Source organism: Antechinus flavipes, chromosome 2 (assembly GCF_016432865.1).
Source record: "Antechinus flavipes isolate AdamAnt ecotype Samford, QLD, Australia chromosome 2, AdamAnt_v2, whole genome shotgun sequence".
NCBI classification, from domain to species: Eukaryota; Metazoa; Chordata; class Mammalia; order Dasyuromorphia; family Dasyuridae; genus Antechinus; species Antechinus flavipes.
This window is the reverse complement of record NC_067399.1, coordinates 39,073,873-39,092,731: the sequence shown is the minus strand read 5'-3', so window position 1 is coordinate 39,092,731 and position 18,859 is coordinate 39,073,873. Positions and strand designations below refer to the sequence as shown.

The window sequence follows — 18,859 nt, the reverse complement described above, 5'->3', positions numbered from 1 at the left end:
ACTGGCACCCCTTTTTGGCAGAAGTTCCAAACATGTTAGGTGTAAGGCTGGCATGCCAGGACCCTCTGTCCTCTGGTGCCCTTCTTATCTCTACCTTTACCAATTTCTTTAACTATACTTTAACCTTACTTCCAAACCCCATAATAAACCTCTTTTATCAATCTAGCTTTTTGGACCAATAAATGCTTGTATTGGGGACTTGCTCCACCACTAGACTTCATTCAACTCCATATCCTTGTGCTGAATCCAAAGGGGTTGCAGGGGAGCTCTGTTTGACTCCTTGTACCCCAGACCTGCCACTAGACGTCAAACCCTAATTTCATTTAGGCACCCCATAGCTAGACCTCATCAGGACTAATCTTGGGGAATGTAAAGAATCATGAATTTTAGAGCTCAAAAGATTTTAGAGATGCTTTTAGTCCAAGAGTCCTTAACTTTCGGGAAGTTATTCCCAAATAATGTGTGGTCTTCAGACTCCTTTTCAGGATAATGTTTTAATTAAGATTTTGTTTCCCAATTACACATAAAATGATATTTTAAGATTCATTTTCAAAATTTTTGAGTTCCAGATTCTCTTTATCCCTATCCGCTTCCCTCACTGAGAAGGCAAACAAGTTGATTAGATTATACATGTGTGGTCATGTAAAACATATTTTCAAATTAGCCATGTTGTGAAAGAAAAAATGGACCATCCCCCCCAAAAAAGCCAAGAAATTTATATATGCTTTGATCTGTATTCAGACTCCATCAGTTTTTTCTCTGGAGACAGCATTTTGTCATAAGTTCTTCAGAGTTGTTTTGGATCTAAGAATAACTAAGTCATTCACAATTGATCATCATGCTTTATTGTGTACTCTGTTTTCTTGTTTCTACTCATTTTCCGTTGCATCATGCATTTATGCATCATAGAGCATATTATGTATCATTTCTTAAAACACAATATTATTCCATTACAATCATATAGCACAACTTGTTCAGCCATTCCCCATTGATGGACATCTCTCTCAATGTCCATCACCAAAAACTGCTATAAATATTGTTGTATATGTAGGCCAATTTCCTTTTTGTTTCTTATCTTTTTTGAATACAGATGTAGTAATAGTAGTAGTAGTAGTAGTAGTATTGCAGAACCAAAGGATAAGTTTTATGATCCTTTGGACATAGATCCAAATTGTTCTTCAGAATGGTTGGATCAGTTCATAATTGAACCAGCAGTACTTTAGTACCCCAATTTTCCCATATCCCCTCCAACATTTTTCATTTTCTTTTTTTCTGACATAATTCAGCTAAGTATGAGATAATACTCAGAGTTGTTTTAATTTGCATCTCTCTAATCAATGATTTAGAGCATTTTTCAGATGATCACAGGTAACTTTGATTACTTTGTCTGAAAACTGCCTGTTGATATTCTTTGACCATTCATCAATTGGAGAATACATAAAGAAAAAGGAAGAAAATTCCATTGAAATAAACATTTTTTTAAAGATAAGTTCACCTCCCGATTCCCTTTTTCCTTCCTGTAGTCATATACAGAAGGAAACTGAGACTACGAGCCTTTCTGCAGATTACAAAGAGAGCTAGCCACAGAACTGACTCCTGACTTGGGTCCTCTGATTTAGGACCCAAGACTCTTTTCATTGTGCTACGGAAGGACTTGTTGCCCTCTTCACCAAACTTAAACTCTTGTGTTTCAGAATGAAAGATACTACAAGGAGGACCGTTTATGTGCAGAATAATCAGCTATTGGTCGGAACACGGCAAGCAGGAGGACTTAATTATGGTTAGTTACAAAACCAGTCTCAATTTTGTCAGATTTTCTCCATATTGTCTCTTTGGAGCACAGAAATGTCAACCATGCAGATTAGTATTGGTTCACAGGTCCAGGCTCTAGAAGTATTAGTTATATTTAAATTAGAGTCTTAAGAATTGGGAGACATGTTGGCTCCAGACTTCATGAAGTTATTGATCATGAAAGTACAAATCACAACAAGGAACTAGATTTCAACAGGTCCCCAAATATTCTTATATACTGTTGCTATGACATTAGAAGGGCTGGGAACAGAAAGGCATTTTACTTTATTAGGTTTTGTCCTAGCCAAGCCTTCTGTTTTCCTAGTGTTAGAAACAAGCTGACTCCATAACAAAGGTAACAAAGAAATTTTATTGAGAGATCAAATCCAGGAATTGGATTTGGATATTTCTGGCCAGAAGCGAGCTCCACCCCTTTAATGGGAAGAGGGAGCACTAGGTACAGAAGCTTTATGTTATTAGTTCATTGCATTTCCCTCCCCGCAAAGAATGAATTGGTCAGTTCCCCTTATGTTACATCATTTCTTATATGCTACTCCTAAACATGTTTCCTCTCCCTCATATATCCCATGTTCTGTTAATGAAGTTCTAATTCTATTCAGGATGTGTCAGCTCATATGCATGAGGCTTATTAAGCAAGCACGATTTTTAAAAAAGCCTTTTCCCAGTCCTTGAACCTGGTCAGTTTAAACCAGTTTCTAGTCTAGACATCTGTATCAAAAGTTTGGATCCAAGTGAGTCTCTTGTATGCTCATTGGTCAGAGATAATTATTATCTTACGTTACCTTGAGGCTTACAACATTCTGTGGAAAGTTAGCTTTTCACTATTTCTCATTGTTCGGTCAAGGTTTCTAAGGAATTGAATTTTAATTGTTCTGTGGAAACTTAAGCTTACTTTATCTCTCACACTGGGAAAAGAGATTGGTAGTGAGGTCTTTGCTTCTCCACTAGCTAATATGGATCAGCCCTTTAGGACTATAGTGGGGCATAGTCCTGCCCTATGCAGGCACTGGTCTCCCAATGTTTCGGAGGACAAGCAGTCATGTCCTCTGGAAAGAGAGAATATAACTGACCAAGACAAGTACATTTTTGCCTTGAGAAAAAGGCAGAGTTTTATTTTCTGTGTCTCTGGCCTCTTGTATCATTTGCTCATCCAGATATCTGGTGTATTCTTGGTCACTCTGGGTAATTCAGGGCTTTATGGGAAGCAATAAGGATGTACACTTCAGGCCTTCCTTTCTTTCTTCTCCCACTTTGAAACTTACCCATTATATGTCTCATTCTCTCTTGTCAAGCTGTCAGGCAAGAAAGTTATGTGGATAAATAATCCCTTTAAGGATAATGTTTTTCTCCTTTAATGTATTTGTATTTTCATAGTGTCCAGACACCATGGCAGGCTAATGTATGTGGGGGGGGGGGGGAGGGAGGAAGAGGGAGAGAGAAGGGAGGAAAGAGAGGAGGGGTTAGGAGAGATACTCAGGAAAAAGAGAACTTTCTTAGGGAGCAAGTATCTTTTCACTGATATTGAAGAGATGGGACACCATGGTGTGTCTTCAACATGGAACCAGAGGATTAAAGACGCCCAGATCTAGATATCTAGTCCAATCCATTCCTTTTCTAGCAAAGAAGTTAGGGGACTTGCCCAAAATCAAGTCGGTTGTATGTGTCATAGCTGAAATTTGAAATCAGATCATACAATTCCAAGATCAACACCTGACAAAAACCCAAAATTAGCCAAACAATGAATAAGTGGGTGGTACTCAAAAAAAGGAAAGGTCCTTTAGTACAACACTATTCTTCCTTGATGGAAGGATATTCTACTTCCCTGATTCAAATGACTCCAACCAGCACTTTTTTTGTCCTGTTGTTCAGCCAGATTAAATGAGGTCTCATTCCATGGACAGTTAGTGAGGGGACATTCATTCATTCCTATAATGACCGCGTATTTAAAATCAGCTGGAGTCAGGAACTCAGGTTAAGGGAAAAAATCTTCAGTCTTTATTGAAGTGAAGAGGTGAAAAAAGATTGCAATAGCAATATGGGAAAGAAGGATTGCGATAGCAATATGGGCAGCTGCGACAGGAAGCCAACTAGCAGAGAGAGAGGTCTGAGCTCTCCTCCCCTTCCTTTTTCACTCCCCTGCCTCCCATCCAACAGAATCATCATTTCCTAATCAACACATCAGACTTGCACAAAGAGTGGGCGGGGGCCATTCTTTCTCCAAGCTTATATATTAATAGAGTATGGCCCAATTACTATATAGCCTCATGTGCTTGGGACCTCAGTGCATCAACTCAAGCCTCAGCCCATTACACATTCCAATCAGGCAGTGTTGCAGATCTCCCAGTGTTGCAGATAGGCACTCAGGTGTCCTGATCCTCCCGGCTCACGCACAGGTTAAGAAAGTTAGAAGGAGGGTAGCTAGGTAACATAGTGGATAGAGCACCAGCCTTGAAGTCAGGAGGACCTGAATTCAAATCTGGTCTTAGACACTTAATACTTCCTAGCTGTGACTAGCTTAGGAAGTCACTTAACCCCAATTGCCTCAGCAAAAAAGAAAGAAAAAAAGTTAGAAGAGAAGGTTCTTTTTTTCTCAACTGCTTCCTTCTTCTAGATGAAGAGATCAGCGTGGTCCCCAATTGGTCTCTGGATGCCGAACAGATCCCAGTTATCCTGGGCATTAACAAAGGATATCTGTGTCTGTCAATTGGGATGGCTCAGCAGCCTTTTCTTCAGCTAGAGGTAAGTTCTGATCTGCTTTGCCTCTGGAATGCCTGACTCTTATAACATAGCACTGGATCAGGACCCAGGACAGCAGCAGTCCTTTATGATTTGCCCCTCATTTAACTAAGGGTGAGTGCTGGGGAAGGAAGTAGGGAAGGCTATGGCAACTTCTAGATGTCTTTGAAGTTTACTTCCTCCAGGGAATCCTTCAGTGATCCCTTCAATCCTCAGGGAGGTCAGTAGGTATAGAAGATAAAGTCTATATCCCCTGCCTTCGCCTCTCTTCACTGTTCTTGCCTCTCTACCCTAAGGAAAAGAACATCATGGATCTTCATCACAGCAAAGAGGAATTCAAGAACTTCACCTTCTATTTGCGGAACCCTGGAACCAGCTTTAAACTAGAGTCAGCCATGTACCCAGGCTGGTTCATCTGCAGCAGTCTTGAGGAGAACCAGCCCATCGCCCTCACTAACCATCCTGAGGAATCAGAATCAGTCATCACTGACTTCTATTTCCAGCCGTTCTACACAATGTTTAACTTCCGCTTAGCAACCCGTTGGAGAGATGGTTCTGTCTAGCCTCTGGCTCTCAGCTTCTTTTTCCTTTGGATCATAGAATTTGAGAGACAATAAAGAACCTCAGCCGCTATCACTGAACCTAAAAATCAGAAAAACCTGAATTCAAATCTCACTTGAGACATTCATAAGCTATGTGACCCTGGGCAAGTCATTTAACCTCTCCCTCAGTTTCTCATCTGTAAAATGGGGATAATAGCACCTATCTTCCAGGGTTGTTATGAGGATAAAAGAGATAATATTTGTAAAGCATTTTGCAAACCTTAAAGAATTATGTAAATACAAGCTGCTATTACCGTTGTTCTATTGTTATTCTTAAATATGAATGAAAAGAATCCCTAATATAACATCTGACAAGTCATCATCTAATCTATTCTTGAAGTCCTAGCAGGGGGAACCCACCATTTTCAAAATGGTTCATTTTATTATTATGAATTATTAGGAAGTCCACCCATCTCCCCCAAAAAACACTCATAACTCCCATCTAAATTCACCTCTTGGATCTCTGACCCAAGTGATGAAAGAGACAAACTGAGGTTTCATCCACTCTCCCTTCTTCATAAGGGATGAGCACATGGTGACCATCCATTTTCTAAATATTGACCAGGCAGTGGCAATTCCTCCAACTTATCCCCCTGAAAGATGGGTTCCCCGTGGTCTTTTCACTTCCCAAACCAGTCTTAACATGCAGGAAATCAGGGGCTCCTTGAGCATTACTGTGTCACATCAAATTAGGAGAGCACTAGTTTAATGAACAGCTATAGCTGTGAATAACTCTCCTGCCCCTAGACCACATAATATTCTTCACAAATTGGTTCTTAAAGACCAGATGCCCACATAATAGACAACATATAGCATTTGGGAACTTAAATGCTCCCCATGTGTTGAAACCAACAATCTTCTAAGTGAACTTCATGACATCACAAACAGAAAGGACTGTAATCAAACTCCTTTTTTTTTATGAAAAAAACAAGTCAGAGAAATTAAATGATGGTTAATGGCCACATAGCGTCAAAGGCAGGATCTGGAGAAAGATCTTTCTGACTCCAACTACAGCATTCTGTCTAGGATGACATGGAACTATCTTGTTTTCTCTCTCTGTAAAGCATGTTTTATCTTTTGGTGCTCACCCAAAGAACACATTGGACAGCTAGATGATCTCTCATAATGCTTAGAGCTGTGAGACCCTAGGCAAGTCACTTAATTCTGCCTTAGTTTCCTCATTTGTAAAATGGCAAACTACTCCAGAATCTTCCAAGAAAACCTCAAATGTCATCACACAGTCTGACACATTGAAAAACGACTGAACGTCAACAAAAAAGAACACAGTATTTCTTCATCTTTAACCCATTGATGATATAGAACTAGAGCTAGTTCAAAAAGAAAAGAAGTTTCCAGACAGCTTCTTAGAGAAGAGCCATATTAAACCAAAGTAGACCATAGTGAAATTCAGGTTTCTAACCAAATCTTGAATGTTTCTTCCTCCAGAATCTCCTAGTTTGCTTTAAACTATATTATTCACAGTCACTGTGACTTTGATTACTCACATGATAATTTAAAAAAATATTCCATGTGAATTACTACTCTTTCTCGAGTTCCAGTTTCCTTATCCATTAAATATGAGGTTGAAATAGATTATCTTTAAAATCCCTCCCAGCTCTCTCATTTTGTTTCTACGGTTCCTACATAATTAATTGCACAGTTAAATAAAATGTTTGATTGCTCTTTTGAAGTTACCTGAAGACATATTTTGTTTTTATTATTGAAACTTTTTATTTTCAAAACATGCATAGATCATTTCTAACATGAATCCTTGCAAAACCTTTGAGTTCCAATTTTTCCCTTCCTTTTCCTCATTCCCTCCCCTAGATGGCATGTAATCCAATATATGTTAAACATGATAAAAAAAATGTTAACTCCAATATAGGCATATATATTTATACAATTATCTTTCTGCACAAGAAAAATCAGATCAAAAAGAAAAAAAATGAGAAAGAAAATAAAATTCAAGCAAATCACAACAAAAAGAGTGAAAATGCTATGTTGTGATCCACCCTCTCTTCATCACAAGATCATTAGAACTGTCCTGAATCATCTCATTGTTGGAAAGAACGACATCCATCAGAATTGATCCTCACATAATCTTGTTGTTATGTACAATGATCCCTTGGTTCTGCTCATTTCACTCAGCATCAGTTCATGTAAGTCTCTCCAGGCCTCTCTGTATTCATTCTACTTATCGTTTCTTATAGAACAATCATATTCCATAACATTCATATACCATAACTTGTTCACTCATTCTCCAGTTGATGGGCTGTTTCCAGTTTCTGGCCACTACAAAAAGGGCTGCCACAGACATTTTTGCACATGTGGGTCCCTTTCCCTCCTTTAAGATTTCTTTGGGATATAAGCCCAATAGAAACACTACTGGTCAAAAGTTATGCACTGTTTGACAATTTTTTGAGCATAGTTCCAAAATGCTCTCCAGAATGGATAGATCCGTTCACACCTCCACCAACAATGCATCAGTGTCCCAGTTTCCCCACATCCCCTCCAACAGTCATTATCTTTTCCTGTCATTTTAGCCAATCTGACAGGTCTGTAGTGGTATCTCAGAGTTGTCTTAATTTGCATTTCTCTAATCAATAGTGATTTGGAACCTTTTCATATGACTAGAAATGGTTTTAGTTTCTTCATCTGAAAATTGTCTATTCATATCCTTTGACCATTTATTAATTGAAGAATGACTTGAATTTTTATAAATTTGAGTCAATTCTCTATATATTTTAAAAATGAGGCCTTTATCAGAACCCTTAAATGTAAAAATGTTTTCCCAATTTATTGCTTCCCTTCTAATCTTGCCTAGTTTCCATACTAATTTCCAATTTTCCTAGCAATTTTTGTCAAATAGTGAAGCCATTGCTAGGATCTTTGGTGTTATCAAATACTAGATTATATAGTCATTGACGATTGTGTCTTGTGAACCTAACCTATTCCACTGATCATCTACTCTATTTTAAAGAAACATTAAAAAAAAAATAATAGAAAAATCCTGGGATTATGAGATTGCTCCCATTAAAGAATAAGATTCTTGATATATTGAGGAACCTATTCTGATTTGTCTTTTCTAGTTTTCTTTCTTCTATTTGAAGAAGTCCTCCCTGTTAATTAATTTATTATAAAACTTAAACTTATACATAATCTGGCAAACAAATTTGTACATTGGCCAAATGAAAAATAAATATCTCATTCTGCATTTTATGTTCATCACTTCTCTGGTAGAAGGCAAGTGATGTGATTCATCTTCAGTTCTCTGGATTAATGGTTTATGATTGCCTGAATCAGTTGTTTTTTCAAAGCTGTTTTTCTCAATGCTGTTGTAAATTGTTCTCTTGGTTATGCTCATTTCACTCTGCATCATAGAGATTTTCTCTGTTTCATCTGAAATTGCTCAATGACAAAATGGGCATTTCATGATAATATTCTATTACATTTATATACCACTATTTGTTTTCCCCCAAAAGTAAGAATCCTCTTAGTTTCCAGTAGGGGATTTTTAGAAAAAGAGCTGCTATACATGTTTTTATACTTCCAGGTCCTGTGTAATGATGGTATCATTAGGTTAAAGGATATGCATTATTTACTAACATTGGAGACATTATCCCAATTTCTTTCCAGAATCTCTGGATCAGTTCACAACTTCACCAACAGTGTATTGGTATACCCTTTTCCCCCCTGTAACCCTACAACATTTGTCATTTTTCTCATGTAATTTTTGATGAGTATAATATGAGCACAGCTTTGATTTTAATTTCTCTTATTATGAGTGATTTGGAATATTTTATGTGACTATTGGAAGCTTAGATTTCTTCCTTTGAAAACTGTCTGGCCATATTCTTTGGGCAGTTATCTGTTGGGAATGACTCTCAGTCTTATACATTTCAATAAATTCCTCATATATCTTGGATATGAGACCTTTTTTTGTATTCTCATTATTTAGCAAAATGAACATAGTGAATTCTTAATAAGTACTCATTTAATTGTTTGTTTGAATGCTTAGACAATTTTAGAGTCAGAAGGCATCTCAAAAACTGCGAGTATTATATCTCTAAAAGAATGTAGGTTTTTGAGAGCAGGACTTAATCTCATTTTTATATCTGTATCCCTCACCTAACCTGATACAATGTCTGATGTCCAATAATGCCCCCAAAATGTGATTACTGATTCACACACATTTCCTACCTATGGGTTGGCATTATACTTGGGAAGGGGTCATCTAAGCTTCTATCACTTCCAGGAATAGAATACATAATTTCATAAGGCAGACTCAAATGTGCAGTGGACAGAGTGCTGGTCCTAAGTCAGGAAAACCTGAGTTCAATTTTAGCATCAAATCCTTATTAATTATGTGACCCTGGGCAAATCACTTAACCTCTTTCTGCCTCAGTTTTCCTAACTATAGAATGAGAACAATTATAGTATCTATCTTGCAATGTTGTTATGAGAATCAAAGAGATAATATTTCAAGGCACTGTGTAAACTTTAAAGGATTATATGAGTGTTGACTATTATTATTGTTGGGAAATTCTTCCTTATGCTGATTTGAAATTTTCCTCCTTGTAACTTCCACACAATGATCTGAGGTCTGTTCCCTGGAGCCATACCATCTAAGACTATTCATTATCTTTTCTATTTGTAAGCCTTTACTTATTAGAAAACAGACACCAAGTCTCTTTAAATCTCTCCTTTAGACTAAACTGTTCAATGTTGTCAAAAAGTTTCTCATATGAATAACATGAATTGCTCTCACTGCCTTTTCCTAAGGGAATAATAGTGGGACTCTTTGTGAATTTCTCACCAATGTATCTGGCATGGTCTCAACCCCATCCCATCTCCACATCCCTCGGGGTGCTTTTCTAAATTCTATCTGTTCTGTTTGATATGACAATTTGATGATAATCACATCAATTTTCAGTTCGTTACCAGACATTTTTTAAATTACCTACTTTGTTGCCTGGTACTGTGTTAGATATCAAGGAGAAAAAGAGAAGGGGATAGAGTGCTGAGCCTGGAGTCAGGGTGCCCGGAATTCAAATCCAGCCTCAGACACCTATTGGCTCTTTGACCCTAGGCAAGTCATTTAACCTCTGTCTGCCTCAGGTTCCATGACTCTAAAATGGGGATAATAATAACCCCTTCCTCCTAGAGTTGTTTTGAAAATTACATGAGATATGTTTGCAAAGCATTTAACATAGTGCATGACACATAGAAGGAGCTACATAAATGTTAGCTGTTATTACCCATCATCTGCTTATCATCCCTGGTCTGAGTCAAAACCAGAAAAATAAAAATAGGCATTTCTGGGTTGAGCTTATACAACAACATTTATTAAGTACCAACTTATACAACAAACATTTATTACCAAATTATGTACCAAACAGATACAATGCTAGACTTAGTGACTAAGACACCAAATCATAACAATTCAAAATTATGAGGACCAAAGCAAACCTGTTCTGGAAGGAGAAACCCTCTTTTGAGGTCATTAAGAAATGATGGTTTAGTGTGGTATTGTCGAACTCAAATAGAACAGGTGCTTGCCAGCAACATTATTTGCATCTTATTGTATTTTTATTCATTTTGTTCAGCATCTACCAATTACATTTTAATCTGGCTCAGGTCTCACTAGAGAGTTTTGCTGACATCATGTGGCTGGAAGCAGAGAGTCTGATGTCTACTTTGTAGTCCAACCTGTCCTAAGCCAAGCATAACTTGTCTCTCTCCGGCAACACCAAGGTCGCCAAGCTTTCACTTGAAATCTTCCAGAGAGACAGAGTTTCTTCGTGTTATCCATTTCCTTTTTAGATAGCTCTAATTATCAGGAAATTATTCCTTACCTCAAACCAAAAAATGTCTCCATAACTTCTACCCACTGCTAATAGTGTAAGACTTTATATCCCGATTAAATTTCACCTTATATAATTTCACCCAACATTCTAACCCTTTGATCTTTTGGAATCCTGACCTGATCATTAAATTATAAACTATCTGTTTTAATTTTAATAAGCTGTCTATACTTTAGAGGAGTGTACATCCTCAAAGGGGAGGGAAGCCATGCAAAGAAAAATATAATACTAATTGTTGTATATCAAGAGGAGTACAAAGTACTTCAAGATAAGATAAAGAAAAGATTCATCCCAACTGAATAAGTGTGCTTTGGGCAATTACATGGTCCTCCTCATGCGACCTCTTTCTACCCTAATCTAATTTGAGAAGAAGGTTTATAATAACCAATCTCCATAGAAAATTCATTCATTATTGTAAGAGAGCTGCCTTACTGGTTTTGCCATTTCTGCTTATGATAGCATCTGGGTTTATAAATCAAGGGCAATATCAGGTCCTCCACCCACCATCTGTCAGCATCACCACTCTAGTCCTAACTTGTTTGTTATTCGAAAGATAGCAGGTGGAGATACTGAAAAGTTTCTCTGTCCAGGACTTTAGCTATTGGAACCAAGGTGAAGAGGAACAGTGGATGCCAAGGTGTAGGTCAGCACTAAGGTCAGGATCAACTGGTAGGAGAAGAAGCAAAGTTTTGTTTTTCCTTTCTTTTAAATCTTTGTTACAAAGAATGGTTGCTTTGACTGGGAGGGGTGACAGATGGCTTGGGAGGCAGGGAGGGGTGAGAGATGGCTTGAGAAGCAGGGAGGAGTGAAGAATATCTCTTCAAGCAAGGGCAATGGAAAAACAAAAGATAATAGAATGAGATTTTAGAAAACAGAATGTACTTGGAGGCTTCATTTGGAGGAATATGCATTGAGCCTAAGGTAACAATAGAAAAAGAAAGATAATAAATATGTGCTCATGAGTGTGTCTTGTAAGTTTGTTTCTCATTTCTATCTCTGGCAAGGGAAGTTCAAGGTTAATCATTGGAGGGGTAGATCCATGTTCTGAATAAAAATGCAATATAACATTGTCCTCATAGAATAGCTAGGCAATGTGATATGGTGGGAAAAACTTTGGATCGAAATCAGGAGATCTGGTTTCAAATCCCTGCTCTGATACTTACTAGCTATATGTTTCACTTATGTTTCTGGGTCTTAGTTTCTTTATCTGCAAAATAGAAAGGATCAGGAGAGAAACAGGGTTTCATTCAAGAAGTATCTGCGCAGAGAGTATGTGCTGGACCCTGGGGAAAATGCTGAGTTTAGATAAGATTTGGTTCCTACTCTCATGGACCTTGTAAACTCACAGCAATGTACCTAAGAGATCTATGTAATCACTTTACAAATTGTTGCTTTGATTTTTGTTTGTTTTGATGTGTTTTGTTTTTTTTTTTTTGGTCTGGGTTTGTGTGTGTGTATAAGGAAAATGCTTCATAAACTTTGAAATATTATACAGTATTATTATTATCAAAATCTGGTCTTTTCCTATTTTTCCAGCTGTCTTAAACCTTACTTTCCCTCCACATTTTCTCCGATCCAGGAACACCGGCGTCCTTGCTTTCTCTACATAAAACCAATTCTGGGCGTTTTCACTGGCACCCTCCCTTGCCTGGAATCCTCTCCCTCCTCATCCCTGCTTCCTGGCTTCTTTCAAGAATCAGCCAAAATCCAGGAAACACGAAGCCTCTCCACATCCCTCTTAATGACGGAGCCTTCTCTCTGAGATAGCTCCTGTTTATCATGTCTGCATCTTGCTTGTACACGGTTGTTAGCATGTTGTTTTCCCCATTTGAATGTGTGTTCCTTGAGGGCAGGGACTTTTTGTCTTTGCATATTCCATGCTTAGCACAGTGCCTGGTATATAGCAAGCCTTTAATAAATGTTTTTAGGGTTGATATCATCAGAGACATGTTGAAGATGCTCAAAAAGGGGAAAAACAAACCTCAGAAAGCCTACTCTGGTTCCCTTCCAGTTGAGCATTTCCCCTTCTCAGTGTTTAAAGAATCATGCCATTTTAGAGTTAGATGGAACCTCAGAGGACATATACTCCAACTTATACCCAAACATAAATCATTTCTGCTAGAGTTGTAGTTACTGCATTCCCTTTTTTTTTTCTCCATCCACCCTCCACAACCTCACCTCTCCTTCTAGCTCTTGCTCTGATAATAATAATCAAATCAATCACAACCAGTCGATAAGCAAATATTTATTAAGCACCAACTACATGACAGGCTCTGTGCTAAGTGGTATTACCATGGTAACTGGAGAAAGCATGGTAATCCATCACTTTAAAACTCTCCTCATAATACCTATGACTCTCAAGACTAAAACTCCTTTCCTTGCTTTCTGTGCATTGTATCCCCTTTTTGGAAGGCAAGGTCCTTGAGGGAAGGGATTATACTCTTTTTTTATATCCCTTATAACCCAGTATCCAACATAGTACTTGACACGTACTCTTGTTCTTCATTCTCAAACAGGACCATGACATCAGGGAGGCAATGCCAGGACATACAAATAAATCAGATTAAGTGAGAGGGCTATGCAAAGTCACTAGCCATACTCTCTCCTCCAGAGTCATCTGGGTCCAGTGGGCACTTAATAAATGCTTTTTTTCATTTATTCACCCATCAATCTACCCATTGGCTGTCCTCCCACTGAGATCATGTAGCACTTTTTAGGACTCGTGGAAAAAGTACAGATTTCACTCTGCCTGCTGGAACAAGACTAAATTAAATGACATCATCACTCATTCTTTGCTCTTGTCCTGACATCAGCTTGACCTTGAAGCATTCAGGGATTATTCTGCTCTCTGATCCACTCAGAAATGCTCCCTGTTATTCCTTGACTCCTCTGTCCCAATCTTCACTGTTACTAGAGGTGATGGGAGAGAGGAGAGAGAAGAAGGGAAAGGGGTGGGGATAGAGATAGCCTTAGAGATTTCCTAACTGGCCGATGATAACCAAGTCCAAGACAAGGCAAGAGAGGTCATAGCAGTGAGACTGGCTTGGTCATGCACCCGCCAATATTTGTTTATTTGGTTACTGAAACTGCCAATGACAACAACCGTGATGGCAGTGGCAGCAGTAAGGACCTAAATGCTTGGGATCCCAACACTCGTGGCAAACATTCATTAGTGCTCCCATGCCACTTATTATCCCCAGTGACCCAAAAGGGTTGTGAAACCCTTGGGCTTCTTCTTTTGTTACCTTTCCTAAACCAATTATAGGGGGAGTGATTGGTTTGACCCACATTGACCAGCACCTATAAATACAGGGCAGACACTGGGACAGACAGACTGAGTTGCCAAGCTCCAGGATTTAAGAGGTCTACATCAAGATCTATAGGTCAGTGATGGTTAAGAAGGGTTGTGTGTGTGTATGTGTGTGTGTGTGTGTGTGTGTGTGTGTGTGTGTGTGTGTGTAAAGGGGTAATGGTAACCTTTTAATTTACCTCTTTCCATCTGTTTCTATTTCTGTCTCTTTCCTCTTATTTTTCCTTTCTTTCTCCTATTCTCTCTCTTCTTTTTTTTCTATCTCCTATTTCTCTCCTTTCTCTATTTTCTCTTTCTTTTCTTCCCTCTTCTTTCTGTCCTCCTTCCTCTCTTCTTCCCTTCTCTCTTTCTCATCCTCTTATCTACTTTTTTCTATCTTCCTCCCTCTCTCTTTCCTTCCCTTCTTCTCTCCCCCCATTTTCTTCACTCTCTTTCTCTCTATGTGTCTCTCTATTCTTTCCCTTTTCCCCACAGTCATGTCTATTCTCTCCAGGTAATTTTTTAGGTTTCTATACACTCTAACTAAAGAAATGATCAAGTAAGAGAAAGATTTAGGAGTTCTTGAAGAAAGTAAGAGAACAAATCATAAATCAATACAAAGCAAGGTCAATATTTATGACCTTCTTGTGCGCTGCCAACAGAATATAACCTCTGGCAGGTCCAATCAAGGCAGAACGGTTTTGAGTAATGAGCAGTGTAAGGATTGTGTGACTTGTCTAAGAGCAATCCTAGCAAAGTTGGAGGTGGCTCATCTCCATTCTGGCCACAGGGCAAGGCATTTTTTGACCAAAACTCAGAAGGTCTCAAAGACCTTCTACTAAATTGCAGAGGGGTCAGGGAATATTCATGATCACAAAATTATGGATCTGTGAGATATTTGCCTGATAAAAGATAAATGCCATCACTGATAAAGTGTATTGTTTGGGGCTCTATGGCTGCCATCGAAATAGAGGAGAAAGTATGCATTTGAGGGGTGCTCTGAAGGAAGAAGTGACAGGATTTGGTGGAAGTTTAGATTGTGGATGCAATGCCAAAGAGAGAATCAAAGCTAATGCCTAGGATTTGAGCTATGGGGGAGAACAGTATGATCACTGACAGAAGCAGTGCCATGATTTAGTGAAATGAGCACTCTCTGTCTGAGATTGAAGAAACCAAGTTCAAATGCTGCTTCTGACAGTTACAACCTGTGAGACTCTGAGAAATTCACTCAGGCTTCCAGGGATTTGCTTTCCTTGTCTGTAAAAAGAAACAGGCTAGAATCAGGTCCTTTCTAGCTTTTGATTCATGCTCTTTAGGAATTAGGTGCTGCCATGGAAATTGCTAGGTCTCAAGTCAAGAAGATCTGAGTTCACATCCAAATTAAAATACCTATTAGCTATGTGACAAGTCACTCAGACTCTTCCTCAGCTTCCTCAACTATAAAATAGCATCATAATAACATCACTTTATTGCCAAGATCAAATGAGATAATACTTTTAAGCTGCTTGGTAAAGTTCTTGGTACATAGAAGACAATTAATAGATGTTTATTTCCTTCCTTTCTTTAAAAATGGGTAAGTTTAGACAAAGTTTTAGTTTAGTTTAGTTTAGTTTTAGGGAAAAATTAATGGGCTTGGTTTCCAGACATGTTGAGTTGTAGGTATCAGCAAGAGACCCAAAAGAAAAAAAGTCAGCTGAAAAAAGGTTTCAGTGGAAATGATACATAATGATGAGTAAAAGACAGAATAAGTGTTTATGATTTAAAAAATATTAACATACATTTATATGGTAATTTTACAGCTCACAAAGAAAGCACTTTCATAGACATTCTCTCATTTGATCCTAACAACAGCCCTGTGAGATAAGTAGCCAGTAGCCAGTAAGCTATGATGATACCCATTATATAATGAAGATAAGGAAATTGGTATTCAATGATCTGCCCAAAATTGTATGATTAATAAGAATATATTTAAGCTGAAACCATGCTTTGATTCTCAAGGCTTTGAGTAATCTGGACAAAGGTATGAGATCTCCTCCTATAGGAAAGTCAGTCATAGGGTGTGACTTCCTGTCCCTCCTAAAATATTCCTCAGTGACATGTTATACACACACACACACATACACACACTGAACCTTTTTTTTTTTTTTCTTCATGCTCATGGGGAATCAGATACACTCTCTAATCAAGGCTTCATTTCTTATATTTTTGCTTTGCAGGGAAATTTGGCGGGTTGGGACTATCTTCCTTTTTTGACTGACTGATCCTCCTCTTTCTGGTTACACTCATTCTTCTTAGCTGGATTCCTCACCCCCAGCACCAACGCTGATTCAGTAGTTTTTGTGAACACCCAAAAGATTCATCTAAATTCCTTCTCTTCTGTGTCCTGCATAGGTCCTCCTGAATTCTGATCACTTCAGAGAAAATTCTAAGGAGAGGATAGAGTTTCAAGTTACACAGACTGAGGAAAAAAAAAAAAAAAACAGAACAGGAAGAGAATAATGTGTCTGGGGGCTAACAGCAGGATGACTTTGCAGCAAGAAAAGTGGAGGCTGACGGGAAGGGTTAGCCTTATAAATAGCATGATAACTCGGAGGCTGGAAGGGATCCCAGAGGCCTTCTAGTCAATGTTCTCCTTTTACAGATGAGGAAACCGTGGCCTTGGGAATTGAAGTGACTTGCCCAAGATCATACAGTTAGCCAAAATCTTACCACTGGACTTTGATGTTTCTAGAGGAGAGAGTGAAGTCGATGATTTGGGGCAGATCTGTCTCACTTCAATTCAATTCATGTTGGAATTTTACTGAACTTGTGATGTCCCTGGTCCTCTAAGACAAATAACATCACCAGTAAACATCAGAGACAGGTCTCAAGCCTAGGAACTCTTACTCTGGAGACTATACTTTATTCACAGCATCATTCTGTCCTCTTTGGACTCCTAAGATTTTAGAGCTGAAAGGGAGCTCTAGTCACCTAATTTTCTTTTAAAAAGAGGAAACTGAGACTTGGGGAACTGATGTTGCTGACCCAAGTTTATTTAGAGCAGTCAGCAGGTCTAGGGCTCAGTCCTCCTGATTTCTACTCATATGCTCCAAAACACACTGACTCCCCCAACTTAAAATTCGCAGCAATTTGGGCCAATTACCGCACAGATTCCCACATCCCAAATCCATGGTCCTCTTTCTAATGGAAACTGTCTGGATTTTTTTTTCTTTAAAAACCTTGCCAGAATCAGTAGTCAACTCCAGGCATGATGTTCCAAGTTCACCTTTTGTAATTTACCAATTCCAGCTGGGTGGGACATGCTAGACCCCCTTACCCAAATTGATTACTCGAAGGCATCTCCAGATACAAACAGAAAGCATTTATTCAGTCCTTACAAGGAGAGGTCCAAGCACATCAACTGGACAGTCCAGCATGGAGTGTGTAGCACAGGATGGGAAGAAAAAAAAGCAAAAAAAAAAAGATGGATTCATCCCCCCTTCCTGTTGATTTTTAAATTCATTGGATGGACTGAAAAGGAAGTAACCATTGGGATCAATGGTCAGCAATGTCTACTTCCTGTGGGTCATGTTAACTTCCTGAAGCTTAGACCTAGGGTCTGACCATTTCTGCCCTACAGCCCTCTGAGAAAATGATTTCCTGAAACTTAGGCCTAAGGTCCTACAGCCTCTGAACAATCTTCCCCAGCTAAAGCCCAGTATTTCAATCTATAAAGATCAGGACTTTCGTCACCCTATTTCTGTATTTTTTCCTCTCCCCACAAGACAGGGGTTAAGGCTGGGCTACCTTCTTCTATATGATACAAAGAGCCAGTACCTGATCCTATAGAAAAATCTCCAAATAAAGAGAACTATATTCAACTATATTCTCCAGGAATTTGGATTTTTAGAGCTAATCAGGGGTGTGGGAGAGAGAGCATCATGTCCAATGCCCCCACGTTCCAGGTTAAGAAACTGAGCCTGAGAAGTAGAGTCTTTGCCCAAGTTCACAAAACTAATACGTGACAAAGCAGGATTTCATAGTAAGAATTCACATTTTGCTAATCATGTACAAATTACTTTGCTCCTAATTGTGTGGGATAGGAGCTCAGGTATCATATTCCCATTTTACAGATTAGGAAACTAAATCTTAGCAAGATTTCCAGCCTTGCCTGTGGTCAGGTGATAGATTCCTATTTCAGCTGGTTTTCAAAATAAGATTTTTGGACTTGAATCCAGAACACTTTCCACTAAACTGCACTGTGTCTTTTCTAAGTGACACCATAACTGGGGAGTCATATGGATTTAGCTTGGGGAGGTCAGTTTGAGTCGGATCACACAGGCTTTAAGTGTAAGAGTTTGTATTTCTTCCTTAAAGGCAATTCATTATGTACCAAGGATATGTGTTTATTAATCCCTCACTACTGCCAGTTGATCTCAATGTAAAGAGGACTCAGAAATCAGAATATGGAAAATGTCAGGTTTCAGACTTTCCGGTGTCTTCCCTTCCTAAACAGAGCTTTCTCTCCCTTTGCTTTCTCAGCAGGGCTCAGGTGTGCTCGGCCTTAGATTGCAGAG

At 38.6% G+C, this 18,859-nt stretch overlaps 1 protein-coding gene across 1 annotated transcript; it reads left to right on the top strand.

Annotated features, from left to right (window-relative positions):
- Positions 1 to 3,341: 3,341 nt before the first annotated feature.
- Positions 3,342 to 5,111, top strand: IL36RN (interleukin 36 receptor antagonist). The gene is made up of 3 exons (XM_051973525.1): positions 3,342 to 3,354; positions 4,424 to 4,551; positions 4,845 to 5,111. Exons 1-3 carry the CDS (start codon positions 3,342 to 3,344, stop codon positions 5,109 to 5,111), a joined length of 408 nt encoding a protein of 135 aa, XP_051829485.1.
- Positions 5,112 to 18,859: the final 13,748 nt, after the last annotated feature.

What these genes read in the sequence shown, in the direction of transcription:
- IL36RN (XM_051973525.1), top strand. An exon ending in AGCCTTTTCTTCAGCTAGAG is followed by an intron (nt 4,552 to 4,844) that starts GTAAGTTCTGAT and finishes CTCTACCCTAAG; the next exon opens with GAAAAGAACATCATGGATCT.